Below are 16,190 nucleotides of genomic sequence, written 5' to 3'. Positions count from 1 at the left end.
AACCCTGGAGTCCATATTTGGGGATCCTACCCTGTTACAGGACTTGGTCGCTGAACTTTTTAGGACTACTCTAGAGGTTTGCCGCTTGAGGGACCTGGTACAAACTCAGTGGCAGTCTCTAGGGAGGGCTCTCTGGATGTTAACCGCGGAGGATACTAATATCAGTTTAGACCTCCAGGATTTTGATCGACTACTGAATGATGCCCGATCAGCAACCGAGGACTTACAAGTACTAACCGGATTATTGGACAAACTTATTGCCCGGGAGACTCTCCCGTCTACGGCTCTAACGCGTACTGTTACCCTGGATATAGGTGCCATGGCAGGGCCTGCACCGGAAGTTTTTTCCCTGGTACCCAATGCGGCCGACTGTCAAGCCGAAGCCAAACACAGCTCTCCTCTTTGTGGATTGTACAAAGGATACCCCGGTAGCTACCTTGGCCCAGCGTTTGGCGTCGACGTTTGGGCCCGATGCACCTGCTATTGCTGTTCGTATACAACCATTGCTGGGCGGGGAATCAGATCCTATTCTTGCTATCCTGGAAACGGAACTTTTACCCCATGTTACTGCAGCTGCAGCCCTGAGACTTGAAAACGAAAAGGTCCTCGCTGATAAGGCAGCCGCAGAAGCGGCTCAGGCGGCAGCCGAGGCTCAAGCCGCAAGGGACAAGGAGTTACAATTGGCTGCGGATCGGGCGCGGACGGGCAGCCGCCCCAAAGGCACTATGAGGAGCGACCATCCGTTGGGACTGTCTTTCTCCCCGGTATTTGCCCCGTCGCGCACAACCCAACGCGCACGCCGCCTTGCGGATCGACGCCAAGACTCCGGTGAGTCTGAGGAAGAGGATCTATATGGAGACAGTTCTCAATGGGCCACGAGTTTTCGTACAAGTAAACCTCATCGTACCGGGGGGCCAGGAGAAGATGTTCACCTCTTACGAGTCCAGAATCGAGAGCTCTCCGGTCGAGTCGATCAGCTCCAAGAGTTAATGGAACGTATGCTCCAGGACAACAGACAATTACAACAAGCCCTGTTAGCCCAGGCACAGCCCGTTCCAATACCGGGGCAGGGGGCGCCAATTCAGCCACCCGCTAATGTGCCTGCCCCACCTCTACCCCCCCCCCGGAGGTCCCATTTTACCTCCACCCGGCCCACCCGTGCTACCGGGACATCCGATGCCCGGTCCTTGGAAACAACTCAAGTTGAAAACTACGTACGATGGATCTCTCGAAACCCTACCCTGTTTCTTGCATCAAGTGGACAGTTATATGCGAGAACAGGGACAGTTTTTCCCTACAAAGGATAGCCGGGTGCGCTATGTAGCTTCCCTTTTAACAGGTAAAGCAGCCGACTGGATGGTTCTCCAGTTCGACACCCGATCCCGCTCTATTCGTTCCCTCAACAATTTCATGACTGCTCTACGGAGGAGGTTTGAGGATCCCTTTTTGGGAGAACGAGCCAAAGCGGAACTGTTACAATTAAGGCAGGGCTCTACTCCTGTTCGAGAGTTTGCCGATGAGTTTCAGAGACTGGCAAGTAAAATTGTGGGCTGGCCCGAAGCCACCCTTGTTCACCACTTCAGGGAAGCCTTACACCCTGATATTCTGAACTGGTCGTACATGAGGGTGACCCCGAAACCCTTGAGGATTGGATACTATTGGCCGAGGAAGTGGAAAGCCGCCGGCGCTTTATTTCCCTTGTCCGTCAAAAACACAAGGAGAAAAGCGCCCCAAAATCCCAGCCTAGAGGGGCAAGCCAGCCGCCTCCTGTCCCTCGAAGACCCACACGTCAGCCCCAGGATCGTGAAACCCGATTTCAAAGGGGCGCCTGCCTCACTTGCGGGGAAGTGGGCCACTTTGCAGCAGCCTGCCCATACCGCCCTGAAATCTTTCGTCTCAACACGATGACTCGAGCCAGAGGACGACCCCTACGCAGAGGCACCGCGGCCACCCGCAGCACAGCACCGGGAAGACCCACACCCTCTGCACTTCACGCCGGAGACTCAGCCACCCTGCCTGCCATGGATGACCCCGCCGGGTCTCGGATTACAAGTGCCCCATTGGGGGACATCTTTCCCTCTTCGGATGAAGAGAACCCGTGGAATTCTTCAGCTTTGAACCTGGAATCCCCCCTTGATTTGTCAAAAAACGGCTTCGGTCTGTGGTGAGTGGAGCGTCTCCACAGACCCCGGCAGATTCTCCTGCTAAGCCGAATGCTCCCACTAAAATAAAGGAAGTGGAAACCACCGTTTATGTGGACGCAATATTACAACACCATGAAGGTGGTCCCCAACTACCAGTAAAGGCGCTTATTGACTCCGGTTGCAGTCGCACTCTCATAAACGAAGCCACGTTTGCCGCACTCAAAGTAGAGTCCGAGGCTTTACCAGCCCCCGTCCAATTTGCCCAAATGGACGGGAGCCATTTCCAGGGGGGTCCAGTTGATCGCCGCACCATAGGGGTCGCAATGGGAATAGGCTCCCATTGGGAGCAGATAGACTTCGCCATAGCCCCTATCCGGTTCGAAGTGGTCCTGGGAATTAACTGGATCAAAGGACATTGTCCCAGTATCGACTGGGAGACGAACACTATCTCCTTTGCCAACCCCAAATGCGACCAGCATCGACAGCGAGTTGCGCTGCTACATCCACCCGCTTCAGCATTAGCCTCCGAGATCCCAACACCCCCGATCCTACCTGATGCATATCGAGACTTTGCGGATGTCTTCAACATTAAAGAATGTGATGCCTTACCCCCCCACCGGGCCACTGACTGTGCAATTGAAGTAGTCAAGGATTGCACACTGACCAAAAGTAAAATCTAACCTATGAGCGCTTCCGAGCGCACTGTTCTACGAGACTTTTTAGACAAAAACCTTGCCAGAGGATTCATTCGCCCATCGAATGCCCCAAACTCAGCACCCACGTTTTTTGTCCGAAAAAAGGAGGGCGACCTTCGCCTATGCATTGACTTCAGAAAACTCAATGCAGTTACTCAAGCCAACGCCTATCCTATACCACTAATATCAGATATTTTGGGACAATTACAGGAAGGTCGTATATTCTCCAAGTTAGACTTGGTAGAAGCCTACTACCGAATTCGTATCCGCAAGGGGGACGAACCCCTCACTGCCTTCTCTAGCTGTTTTGGAATGTTTGAATTCCTCGTGATGCCTTTCGGGTTGAAAGGGGCCCCGGGGGTCTTTATGCAACTAATCAACGAAATCCTCCACGATTTGCTATACCGCGGAGTAGTGGTTTATCTGGATGACATCCTTATTTATTCAAAAACCATGGACGAGCATGTAAATCTGGTCCGAGAAGTTCTGCAGCGCCTGCGCAATCACCAACTCTTTGCAAAGTTAGCCAAATGTGAATTTCATCAAAGCAAAATAACGTTTTTAGGATACATAATCTCCCACCATGGCCTTAGCATGGACCCTACCAAAGTCCAATCCGTCCTCGATTGGACTCCACCCACCAATCGCAAGCAAGTGCAACAATTTCTGGGTTTTGCAAATTTCTATCGTGGGCTCATCCCTAACTTCGCCCGAGTGGCGCTACCCATCACCGACCTACTGAAAACCAAAGGTAAAGAAAGCTCAACTACTTTACCCTCCGCTAAGATATTGTGGACCGATCAATGCCAAGCCGCCTTTGTCGCTCACAAACGCCTCTTCACTTCAGAACCCGTACTACGGCACCCAGACCCGAATCAGATGTTCATTGTGCAAGTCGATGCCTCCGACGTGGCTATGGGGGGGGCTCTCCTCCAAAGAGGTCCGGATGGTCTCCTTCACCCTTGCGCTTACTTCTCAAAGAAGTTTGCGCACTCCCAATTGAACTGGCCCATTTGGGAGAAAGAGGCATCAGCCGTTCACCATGCACTAACTTTATGGCGACAATTTCTGGAAGGGTCTAAAGTCCCCTTTGAAGTTTGGACCGATCACAAAAATCTAGCTGCCCTCACGGGGTCTCATAAATTGTCAGCAAAACAACAGCGTTGGGCGGAATTCTTTGCTCAGTTTCGTTTCGTCCTGAAACACGTTCCGGGGAAACAAAACGTTCTCGCAGACGCTCTCTCCCGGTTGCCACAATACCCGGCGAAACTTGATCGACCTACAAACTCTTTATTTACCCCCGCGCAAAGGGAAGCCCTACCTGTACTAGCTGTACAAACTCGTTCCGAAACGCTGCCCCAGCGGCAGCACACAATAACCGGCGCACCCGCTCCTCCAGCCCTGCCGGCTGCCCAGCCAGCCCCACAGCCGACTACCCAGCCTGCCCGGAAACTTACAACAGCCGGCACTCCCGCTCCTCCACCGATCACCCAGCCGCCTGCAGCCTGCGCGCCACCGCACGTAAGCACTTCCCCCTCTTCAGTCCCCGTAACAACTCCTGAAACCACTATGACCAAGGGGGGGATCCCCATCTCCGAACCCTTCTTAAGGTCCCTTCGAGAACAATGCCGTCTGGAACGCTCAGCCCAAACCCTACCCCCTAGTGTAATCGAACAAGGGGGCTCTTGGTACAAAGACTCAAAATTGTATGTGCCCAAAGCGCTCCGAAAAGACGTTTTACACTTAGCCCATGGAGTAAAAACAGCCGGACACTTTGGGTTCCTGAAAACTCTTCACCTATTGCGCAGACAATTTTGGTGGGGGGGAATGCGTTCTGATATTGACTCGTTTATTCGCAGCTGTCCTGTTTGCGCCGCAGTCAAACGATCTCAAGGCAAGCCCCCGGGACTATTGCAACCACTTGAAATACCCAGCCGACCCTGGGAAGTAATTGCTATGGACTTTATGACTGATCTCCCTCTCAGTGGGGGAAAAACTGTATTATGGCTTATCACTGACTTATTTTCTAAACAAATACATTTGGTTCCATGCGCAGGGATCCCCTCTGCTCAGAAGTTGGCCCGCCTCTTCGTGTCACATGTCTTTAGACTACATTCGTTTCCGCGCAAGATAATCTGCGACCGCGGAAGTAGCTTCGTTGCTAAGTTTTGGAAAGCCTTTCTCAAGTTAGTGGGGGTGGAACAGGGATTGTCTAGTGCATACCATCCCCAAACGGATGGCCAGACTGAACGTGTCAATGCTGTACTTGAATGCTATTTGCGCTGTTATGTTAACTACCACCAGGATGACTGGGTAGAACTGTTACCTTTTGCAGAATATGCCTACAATAATGCTGTACATCAATCCACAGGTTTCAGCCCCTTTTATGCAGTGTATGGACAGGACTTCGGTCCTGCCACCCCAATTGGTGATCTGAAGGAGGGGGGGGGATGCCGACATTGACTCTTGGGCACGCACCCTCCGTACCACATGGCCTTGGCTGGTTAGCAACCTTGACCGAGCCAAACGCAAATACAAAGCGCAGGCCGACAAGCATCGTTCCCCCGGGGGAGATCTACAAGTGGGTAAACTGGTGTACTTGTCCACTAAAAATCTGCGTTCCACCCGTCCGTGCCATAAACCTGACGCTAAGTACATTGGTCCTTTCCCCATCGTTCGCATCATAAATCCAGTCACGGTGGAACTGTCTCTCCCCAAAACCCTGAGGCGAGTGCATCCTGTTTTCCACATCAGCCTCCTAAAGCCCCATATTGCATCTCCGCAATGGCATCCAGAGCCGCCTCCTGAGCAGCCTCTGATGGTGGGGGGGGAGGAACATTTTGAGGTTTCCAAAATCCTGAACTCCCGCGTTCACCATGGAAGTTTACAATACTTAGTCCGCTGGAAACACTTCCCCCCTGCCTATGACGAATGGGTACGTGCGCGAGACGTCTCCGCCCCCAAACTCGTCAACGCCTTTCACATCGCCTATCCAGACAGACCAGCCCCCTTACAGGATGGGAGGGGGCCTTAAGGGGAGCAGGATGTCAGGCCGTTATCTCAGTTCCAGTGTTGCTTCTGTCTCCTGGCTGAACCGTCCTGATCTCAAGGACGACGCCACATTCCTAAGCCTGGGAACGCTCTCCTGGGAAAGTGTATCTGATGTTTATGCTTTGTAATCTCTCGCCGTTACCATGCTTTATATTGCCAACTAGCTAGCAAGGCACCCATAGCTGACATCTTACTCTATAAGCACTGTATTGCCTATTTGACCAGTAAAAGCCATCTGCTTGGATTCTAAGTGTCTCTGTGGTGATTTCTGGTTCTTTGGGTCAGGAGCTTACAGGTATGTTAATATGGAACCATTGTATCCTGAAGTGATCTGTTAATGTGTGAAATCCAAAGCTAATCTGCATGGCTATTGTTGACTGTAGTCTTTGTTAGTCTGGAGGTTTTCAAGACAGGAAGCCAAGCCTTATTCATTCTTAAACTCTCTTCTTTTCTGTTAAAGTTGTGCTGATGTTTATGAATTTCAATGGCTTCTCTGTGCAATTTGACAGAATAGTTGGTAGAATTGTCCATGTTCAGCCACTGCTGATTTCTCAGGTTCATGAAAGAAAATGAAAGATACTGCAGACTGGGCCAACCTGAGAAATCAGCAGTGGCTGAACATGGACTGACACAAACAGGACACAGGGTCTTATTCCAAGACACTGAAAGACTGGATAATTCTACCAACTATTTTGTCAGATTGCATAGAGAAGCCATTGAAATTCATAAACATCAGCACAACTTTAACAGAAAAGAAGAGAGTTTAAGAATGAATAAGGCTTGGCTTCCTGTCTTGAAAACCTCCAGACTAACAATAGCCACAATAGCCATGCAGATTAGCTTTGGATTTCACACATTAACAGATCACATCAGGATACAATGGTTCCATATTAACATACCACACCCTCATCAGCACATTATCTTGATACTTACAGGACAATGGTTAGCACATTACCTTTGTTACTTTTTGCAGGACAATGATTCAGCTCAAACCCAACCCCTTTCTGACTATATATTACTCTTCCTACACACTTGACACTGAGAGACACTGTCCTTCAGTGTTACTCCTCTGAAGATGCCTGCCACAGCTGCTGGCGAAACGTCAGGAAAGAAAATACCAAGACCACGGTTACACAACCCGGATAACCTACAAGAACCCCTTTTCTAGTATTGCAGTGAATACGGTATAAATCTTGGTCTCCACACTGCAGTATTAAGATGCACTAGAGCAAAGTCTTTATTTCGGTTGTGATCATCAACCTGCTTGTGGTAAATACTGATCTCCTTCTGGGCAGGTAGCTTCCCAGACAAACGGATGCTCAGCAACACACAGGGCCAGGGTGTTTCTCTTACACCTTGTCTGAGTTATTTCCACTACAGATGTGCATTTCTTGACCATTTGTCAGCTATTGGCTCTTTGTGCAACACTTTTCTCCCTGGTGTATTTCAGTGCAGACATATTACTTGAACCTTATGCCCACTCTAGCCAGGCTGCTGCTTCAGGAACAACAGCTCTATTACAAATTGCTTTTTAGAAAAATTGTCTCCTTCATCATTGGCACTTACAGTTAAAGGGAACCACAGGCTTATTTCAAAGTATTGCATTTTGAGAGTGTTTCTTATCTCTCTCTGTCTCTCTCTGTCTCTCTCTCTCTCTCTCTGTCTCTGTCTCTGAGAGCAGTCAGGTGCAGTCTGTAAGCCAAACGGCTTAAATTGAACTGTGTCAGTATACAGAGCACTTCCTTTTAAACAAGGTGAAACTTCCTGTTATTGGCTAGAAGGAAGAATTGTGTTGCAATGGATACATTTCTTAAAGAAAAAGAAGGGAAGAAAGGGGTGGAAAGAAGAAATGTGATTAATTTAGGCGGGCAGAAATTAAAGGTCTGAATTTTTAAATTTTCCTTTCTTTTGTCTTCTCTTTTTTCTTTTTAAAGATGGAGCTCTCTTTTTGGCAAGCTGTGCTCAGGATTGCTTGATAAGAATCTGGAAGGTTCATGCAACTTCGCCGCCACTTCGGGACATGGGAGAAAATGATGTTATTAGGTTGAAGGAGAATATTTTCACTGTGAAAGATAATAGAGGCAAGTCTGTATTTTGTGCGTAGTTGTGTTGGTTCCCCCCCACCCAGGTTGTGTAGAAGTGTCTTCAGTAGGGTTAATGGTAAGGTCTGCCATTCTTGTGTCTGAGGTTGTCTTTTGTGGTGAAGAATCCACAGACGAAACCTTCCTCTCCTCCACAATTGGCCTGAGGTGGGTCTGGCTTTCCAAACGGAAATAAGTTTTCTTCCCATAGATCTCCCCTTTTGCCTGAGCAATAGAGTGTGTGTGTGTGGGGGGGGGACGACGACACCAATGCATTAGCCAGCTCCCAGCACACACAGCAGTGATGCTTCTAAAGGAGAACCAGCTTATTCTCTTGTTCTTTCTCCTCATTAGCTAACCATTGCGTTGCCAGGTTGTCACTCTGTTCATGCGGTTGGATCCAGCCATCCGCTCGTGGAAAGTGCAGGCGATGGTGGAGTTCTTGCTCTGAGGAGAGAGGGCATCTTGAAACATTGGGTGATTTCCAATCTTGAAACATTGGGCGATTCCCATTATTTCACTTTGTTATCTCAGGGAGGCAGAATCAGATTTCAACTTCCTGTCTGCTGGGCTGGAATTGCCCCTTCTTCAGTTTGTTTCCTGCCTGGCACAGGAAGAGCAGCTGCAAAGCAGCTCTCTGCTGCAAATTGGTTTCATTTTTACTTTAGGAAATTCACTTTGTTATCTCCTTTTGCTCTCTGTTACAAATAGCTCTTTTCTTAATTTAGGAAACCTACCATACTGCATTATTTCTTAAAAATTCTTACTTTCATTCCTAATCCCATCTCTGAGCTGGCTTTCGCCCTCTCTCCTCTCAACCTTGTCCTCCTCTGCCATTTCTCTTTCCCTCTCAGTATTTTTCCTCCCATCAAAACAAAATGGAGGATCAGCAGCACAGAGGTCAGATTAAACTGTCCACTTACAGCCTAGCCATGGAGGAGCGACGAAACCACCTGCAGCCATTTTCAGGCAAAGACGGAGGAGGAGAGCCAGGGCGAGGAGTGATGAAACCTCCCGCATCTGTTTTCACGGCATAACGGAGAAGGAGAGCTGATGCCAGGAGTGACGAAACCTCTCACAGCCATTTTTACGGCAAAATGGAGGTGAGAAGGGGCGAGCTGATTGTGGCCACAGGAAAGAGCGCAGACGTGGCAGCCAGTAAAGGCCTGGCAAATAAAGCACCCCTTGGCTAACAGCTTAGTCTTACACGGCCTTGAGAGTACACCCAACTTTCCAGAGGGCAGCCTTTCGAAGCAGATGGCTCTGGCTGAGTTTTTCATCAAATGGTAACGTACCACCCTCTCCCTCCGGAACCGGCTACTGGGGGGGACGACACACCCAGCCTTGCAGGCTGATTACAGTGACTGTATAAAAACCCTAGAGAAGGGGTTAGGAACATAAGAAAGGCCATGCTGGATCCGACCAAGGTCCATCAAGCCAGCAGTCTGTTCACACAGTGGCCGACCAGGTGCCTCTAGGAAGCCCACAAGCAAGACAACTACAGCAGCACCATCCTGCCTGTGTTCCACAGCACCTAATATATTCGGCATGCTCCTCTGATCCTGGAGAGAACAGGGATGTATCATGACAAGTATCCATTTTTACTAGTAGCCATAAATAGCCCTCTCCTCCATGAACATGTCCACTCCCCTCTTAAAGCCTTCCAAGTTTGCAGCCATCACCACATCCTGGGGCAGGGAGTTCCACAATTTAATTATGCGTTGTGTGAAATCTTCCTTTTATCTGTTTTGAATCTCTCACCCTCCACCAGATGACCCCACATTCTAGTGTTATGAGAGAGGGAGAAAAGCTCCCTGTCCACTCACTCCATACCATGCATAATTTTATAGACCTCTATCATGTCTCCCTTTCACCACTTTCTTTCCAAGCTAAACAGCCCTAAGCGTTTTAACTGCTCCTCATAGGGCAGTTGCTCTAGTCCCCTGATCAGTTTGGTTGCTCTTTTCTGTACCTTCTGAAGCTCTGCAATATCCTTTTTTTAGGTGTGACCAGAAATGTACATTCCAAGTGTGGTCTTACCATAGATTTGTACAAGGGCAGTATGATAGTTTTATTCTGTATTCCTTGTCTAATTATGGCCAGCATGGAATTTGGCTTTTTTACAGCATCTGCACACTGGATTGACATCTTCATTGAGCTATCCACTACCACCCCAAGATCTGTTGGTCTGTTGCTGCCAGCACAGATCCCATCAGTGTATATGTGAAGTTGTGATTTTTTGCCCCAATATGCATCACTTTACACTTGCTCACATTGAATCTCATTTGCCATTTTAATGCCCATTCCTCCAGTTTGTAGAGATCCTTTTGGAGCTCTTCACAGTCCAGTTTTGTTGTACCCACCCTAAATAATTTGACGTCATCTGCAAACTTGGCCATCTTGATGTTTACCCCCAACTCCAGGTCATTGATGAACAGGTTGAAAAGCACCGGTCCCAACACAGATCCCTGAGGGACCCCACTGCTCATATCCCTCCATTGTGAGAACTGACCATTGATTCCTACTCTCTGCTTCCTATTTTTCAGCCGGCTCTCAATCCATAAGAGGACTTGTCCTCTTATCCCCTGACTAGCAGTCTTTGGTGGGGGACTTTGTGTATTTGGGTTTCCAAAAGGCTTTTGACAATGTCCACAGGCTCATTCCTGCCCACATGCTTACTGCCTCAAAAAACTCTAAAATGTTAGTGAGACAGGACCTACCTTTACAGAAGCCATGTTGGGTTTTGCTCAGCAAGCCTTGCCCTTCTATATGCTTGACAATTCTATCTTTAATAGTGCTTTTCATTAATTTACCTAGAACAGACATTAAACTAACTGGCCTGTAATTTCCTGGGTCCCCCCTGGAACCTTTTTTATAAATGGGTGCTACATTGGCAATTCTCCAGTCCTCTGGTACTGAGGCTGATCTAAGGGACAGGTTACATATCTTTGTTAGGAGTTCAGCAGTTTCCCATTTGAGTTCTTGAAGAACTCTAGGATGCATACCGTCTGGTCCCTGTGACTTGTTAGTTTGTAGTTTGGCTAGACATTCTAGGACTTCCTGCCTTGTTACCACTTTTTGCCCCAGTTCCTTATTCTCCCCTTCCTAAAACCTCTGTTCAGGAGCAGGAATCTGCCCTATATCTTCAGCAGTGAAGACAGATGAGAAGAATTCATTTAGTTTCTCAGCAATCACTTTATCCTCCCTTATTGTTCCTTTATTCCCATTGTCATCCAATGGTCCAGCTGCTTCCCTAGCTGGTTTCCTACCCCTAATATACTTAAAGAATTTCTTATTGTTGGTCTTGATGAGTTTAGCAATATGTCCCTCAAATTCTTTTTTTGCATCTCTAATTGTTTGCTTGCATTTCCTTTGTGCAAGTTTGTGTTTGCTTCTGTTCTCCTCGTTTGGGCAATCCTTCCAGTTTCTGAAGGAAGCCTTTTTTCTCTCTAATAGCTTTCTTCACCTTACCCGTCAGCCATGGTGGTGACCTCTTGGATTTAATATCATGTTTCCTGATCTGCGGTATACAGTCTAGCTGAGACTCTAGAATTGTGGACTTGAGTAACCCCCAAGCCTTTTCCAGAGATTTAACCCTCCTAACTGTTCTTGTCAACTTCCTTTTTACCAGGTTTCTCATTTTAGAGAAGTTCCCTCTTTTAAAGTCAGAGGTAATTGTGTAAGATTTCCCAGGCACTTTCCCACATACATATAAATTCCCACATACCTATAAATCCATGTTCATTAGGGGAATGCAGGTTCTTCCCCAAGCTCCCCCCTGCAAGGACTTTCTGATCAGGAAAGCATAATGATGGAAACTCATGCTTATCAAGGCCATGGTCAAGTAAGGCGGCTAGGAAGTTTATCCCTTTGGGCACCCACTCCAGCCGCATGGTACAGCCCCCTCCCGCCCCTCACGATGAGGTAAGGGGGGAAAGAAAAGTTCCTTTCAAAGGGAGGAACCGACAAATTAAGGTGTAATAACCAGTCTCTCTCCGTAGAGGAGTACTATTCCCTGCCGGACATGGCCCTTAAGGCTCGGTCTGGTTGAAAACTCAGGACTCAGTGGAGGAACCAGAGCAAGGCCTTTGGCCTAGGGCTCTTAAGGGTTTCATAGAATCATAGAGTTGGAAGGGACCACCAGGGCCATCAAGTCCAACCCCCTGCCCAATGCAGGAAACTCACAACTACCTCCCCCACACATTCCCAGTGACCCCTAGAAGATGGCCAAGATGCCCTCCCTCCCATGAACTGACCAAGGTCAAAGAATCAGCGTTGCTATCAGATGGCCATCTAGCCTCTGCTTAAAAACCTCCAGGGAAGGAAAACGTACCACCTCTTGAGGAAGTCTGTTGCACTGAGGAACCTCTCTAACTGTTAGAAAATTCTTCCTAATGTCAAGACAGAAACTCTTTTGATTTAATTTCAACCCGTTGGTTCTGGTCCGACTTTCTGGGGCAACAGAAAACAACTCTGCACCATCCTCCATATGACAGCTTTTCAAGTACTTGAAGATGGGTATCATATTCCCTCTCAGTCTTCTCCCCTTCAGGCTAAACATACCCAGCTCCTTCAACCTTTCCTCATTGTAATTGGTCTCCAGACCTCTCACCGTCTTTGTTGCGCTCCTCTGGATACGTTCCAGCTTGTCTACATCTTTCTTAAATTGCGGTGCCCAAAACTGAACATAGAATTATAGAGTTGGAAGGGACCACCAGGGCCATCAAGTCCAACCCCCTGCACAATGCAGGAAATTCACAACTACCTCCCCCCTCCACACCCCTAGTGACCAGAAGATGCCCAAGATGCCCTCCCTCTCATCATCTGCCGAAGGTCACAGAATCAGCATTGCTGACAGATGGCCATCTAACCTCTTCTTAAAAACCTCCAGGGAAGGAGAGCTTACCACCTCCCGAGGAAGCCTGTTCCACTGAGGAACCGCTCTAACTGTTAGAAAATTCTTCCTAATGTCTAGACGGAAACTCTCTTGATTTAATTTCAACCCGTTGGTTCTGGACCGACCTTCTTGAGCAACAGAAAACAACTTGGCACCCTCGTCTATATGACAGCCCTTCAAGTACTTGAAGATGGTTATCATATCCCCTCTCAGTCTTCTCCTCTTCAGGCTAAACATACCCAGCTCCTTCAACCTTTCCTCAAAGGACTTGGTCTCCAGACCCCTGACCATCTTTGTTGCCCTTCTCTGGACACGTTCCAGCTTGTCTACATCGTTCTTAAATTGTGGTGCCCACAACTGAATACAGTACTCTAGTTGAGGTCTAACCAGAGCAGAGTAAAGCGATACCATCACTTCGCGTAATCTGGACACTATACTTCTCTTGATGCAGCCCAAGACTGCATTTGCCTTTTTAGTTACAGCATCATACTGCTGACTCATGTTCAGTGTTTGGTCTACTAAGACCCCAAGATCCTTTTCACACACACTACTGCTCAAACAAGTCTCCCCCATCCTATAATTATGCATTTGATTTTTCCTACCTAAATGCAGAACTTTACATTTGTCTTTGTTGAAGTGCATTTTATTAGTTCTAGCCCATTTCTCCAGCCTGTCAAGATCATCCTGCATCTTGGCTCTGTCTTCTACCGTATTTGCTATCCCTCCCAATTTAGTATCATCTGAAAATTTAATAAGCATCCCCTCTATTCCTTCATTCAAATCATTTATAAAGATGTTGAACAACACAGGGCCCAGCACAGATCCCTGAGGAACTCCACTAGTCACTTCTCTCCAAGTGGACGAGGAACCATTAACTAGCATTCTTTGGGTACGATCTGTCAACCAGTTGCAGATCCATCTAACAATAATAGGATCTAACCCACATTTTCCCAATTTGTCAACTGGAACCGTATCAAAAGCCTTACTGAAATCTAGATAAACTATGTCTACAGCATTCCCCTGATCCAGCAAGGTAGTAACTTTCTCAAAAAAGGAGATAAGATTAGTCTGACATGACTTATTCTTGAGAAACCCATGCTGGCTCTTAGTGATTAGATCCATCCTTTCTAAATGCTCAAGGACGAACTGTTTGATGATTTGTTCGAACACTTTTCCTGGTATAAAAGTCAAGCTGATGGGTCGGTAGTTACCTGGATCCTCCTTTTTCCCCTTCTTGAAGATGGGGACAACAATTGCCCGCCTCCAACCTCACCTGTTTGCCAAGACTTTTCAAAAATAATGCACAGCGTTTCCGAAATTACATCTGCAAGTTCTTTGAGTACCCTTGAATGCAATTCATCTGGCCCAGAGGATTTTGTTTCATTTAAAGAAACCAGGTGTTTGTGCACTACCCCAACGCCAATTCTAGGCTGCAAATCTCTTCCCTCATCACATGTTCTGTTTATGCCATGTTGAGCACCACTTCCCTCATGAGAAAAAACTGAGGAAAAGTAGGAATTGAACCTTCTGCCCTCTCTTCATCTCCTGTTACAATTTCACTTTCCGGTCCACACAATGGGCTTATCTTGTCCTTGTTCTTACTCTTACTCTGTACATAGGAAAAGAACCCTTTTTTGTTGCGTTTAGCATCTCTCTCTAGCCTAAGTTCATACTGAGCTTTAGCTTTCCTTTTTTTTTTTATAATAATTTTATTGGTTTTTATAATACAAATTTTCCATGATAGTAAATAACAATAAAAGCAATATGAAATTCAAAATTCTAACTCTATGTTGTTATAATTTCTTGAATTCATAACAAAAAAAAAACAAATTAGAGGAAAATTTATGGCTTCCCCATCACCTCTCTCCGCCTCTTAATAAAATATTCATCCCATCGTAATTGGTCTGATCTTAAATATCATAAATTCATTTAACTTTCATAAAACATCTTCTATTAATATAAATGATTATAACTCTTAATATTAATTGTGTCTTCTAGATCAGATTAATAAGTATTAATAAGCTTTAGCTTTCCTAACACTCTCCCTACAAGCACTAGTTATTTGCTTATATTCCTCTTTGGTTATAAGGCCCTTCTTTCACTTTCTAAATTAGTCTTTTTTATTTCTCAACTCTTTAAAAAGCTGTTTATGGAGCCACCCTGGCCTCTTTAAGCTCCTCCCATTTTTCCTTCTCATAGGAATGGTTTGGGATTGCACCTTCAGTATTTTATTTTTAAGAAACTCCAACCCTTCTCGAACTCCCTTCTCCTTAAGTATTTCTGACCATGGGATTCTACCTAGCATAAGTTTAAGTTTGTTAAAATTTGCTCTTTTGAAGTCCAACCTACATGTCTGACTACGTACAGGTTTTCCTCTCCCCAAGATTGTAAATTCCAAGAGTACGTGGTCACTACTACCCAGGGTAAAAAGGTAAAGGTCCCCTGTGCAAGCACCGGGTCATTCCTGACCCATGGGGTGACGTCACATCCCGACGTTTCCAAGGCAGACTTTGTTTGCGGGGTGGTTTGCCAGTGCCTTCCCCAGTCATCTTCCCTTTACCCCCAGCAAGCTGGGTACTCATTTCACCGACCTCGGAAGGATGGAAGGCTGAGTCAACCTTGAGCCGGCTACCTGAAACCAACTTCCGTTGGGATCGAACTCAGGTCGTGAGCAGAGCTTTTGACTGCAGTACTGCAGCTTAACACTCTGCGCCACGGGGCTCCTATACTACCCAGGGTGCCTACTACTTTAACCTCATCGACCCATTCTTCCCTGTTGGTGAGAATCAAGTCTAAGATAGCAGACCCCCTTGTTTCCCTGTCCACCTTCTGGAATAGGAAGTTGTCTGCAAGACAAGTCAAGAATTTATTGGATCTTGCATTTTTAGCAGCGTTGGACTTCCAACAGATATCCGGGTAATTAAAATCTCCCATGACCACCATGTCCCTTCTCTTTGAGAACTTTGTGATCTGGTCTAGGAGCGTCCCATCCAAGTCCTCTACCTGGTTTGGCGGTCGATAGCAGACCCCCACGAGAATATCACAATTATTTCTTATTCCTTTTATGTTTACCCATAGAGTCTCGACTTCACTACTATGCTCAGATTCATGTACTTCTTCACAAGTGTACACATCTTTGACATACAGCGCTACTCCTCCCCCCTTCTTTATCAATCTATCCCTTTTAAACAAGTTGTACCCCTCAATCTTAATATTCCAATCATGAGTGACATCCCACCAAGTTTCAGAAATGCCTATTAGGTCAAAATCCCCTTCCTGTATTAGGGCTTCGAGTTCTTCCTGCTTGTTTCCCATACTCTGC

At 46.9% G+C, this 16,190-nt stretch overlaps 1 protein-coding gene across 1 annotated transcript in view; it reads left to right on the top strand.

Annotated features, from left to right (window-relative positions):
* ELP2 (elongator acetyltransferase complex subunit 2) overlaps nucleotides 1-16,190 on the top strand; it is an 85,291-nt gene that overhangs the window by 24,392 nt on the left and 44,709 nt on the right. The window contains exon 8 of the mRNA XM_056862935.1: nucleotides 7,825-7,971. Coding sequence (XP_056718913.1) covers nucleotides 7,825-7,971 — 147 coding nt within the window. The remainder of the gene's footprint in view (nucleotides 1-7,824; nucleotides 7,972-16,190) is intronic.

This window comes from Euleptes europaea, chromosome 17, assembly GCF_029931775.1.
Source record: "Euleptes europaea isolate rEulEur1 chromosome 17, rEulEur1.hap1, whole genome shotgun sequence".
In the NCBI taxonomy this organism is placed as follows: Eukaryota; Metazoa; Chordata; class Lepidosauria; order Squamata; family Sphaerodactylidae; genus Euleptes; species Euleptes europaea.
Note: the sequence above shows the minus strand (reverse complement) of the source record. Positions and strands in the feature narration are given on the sequence as shown.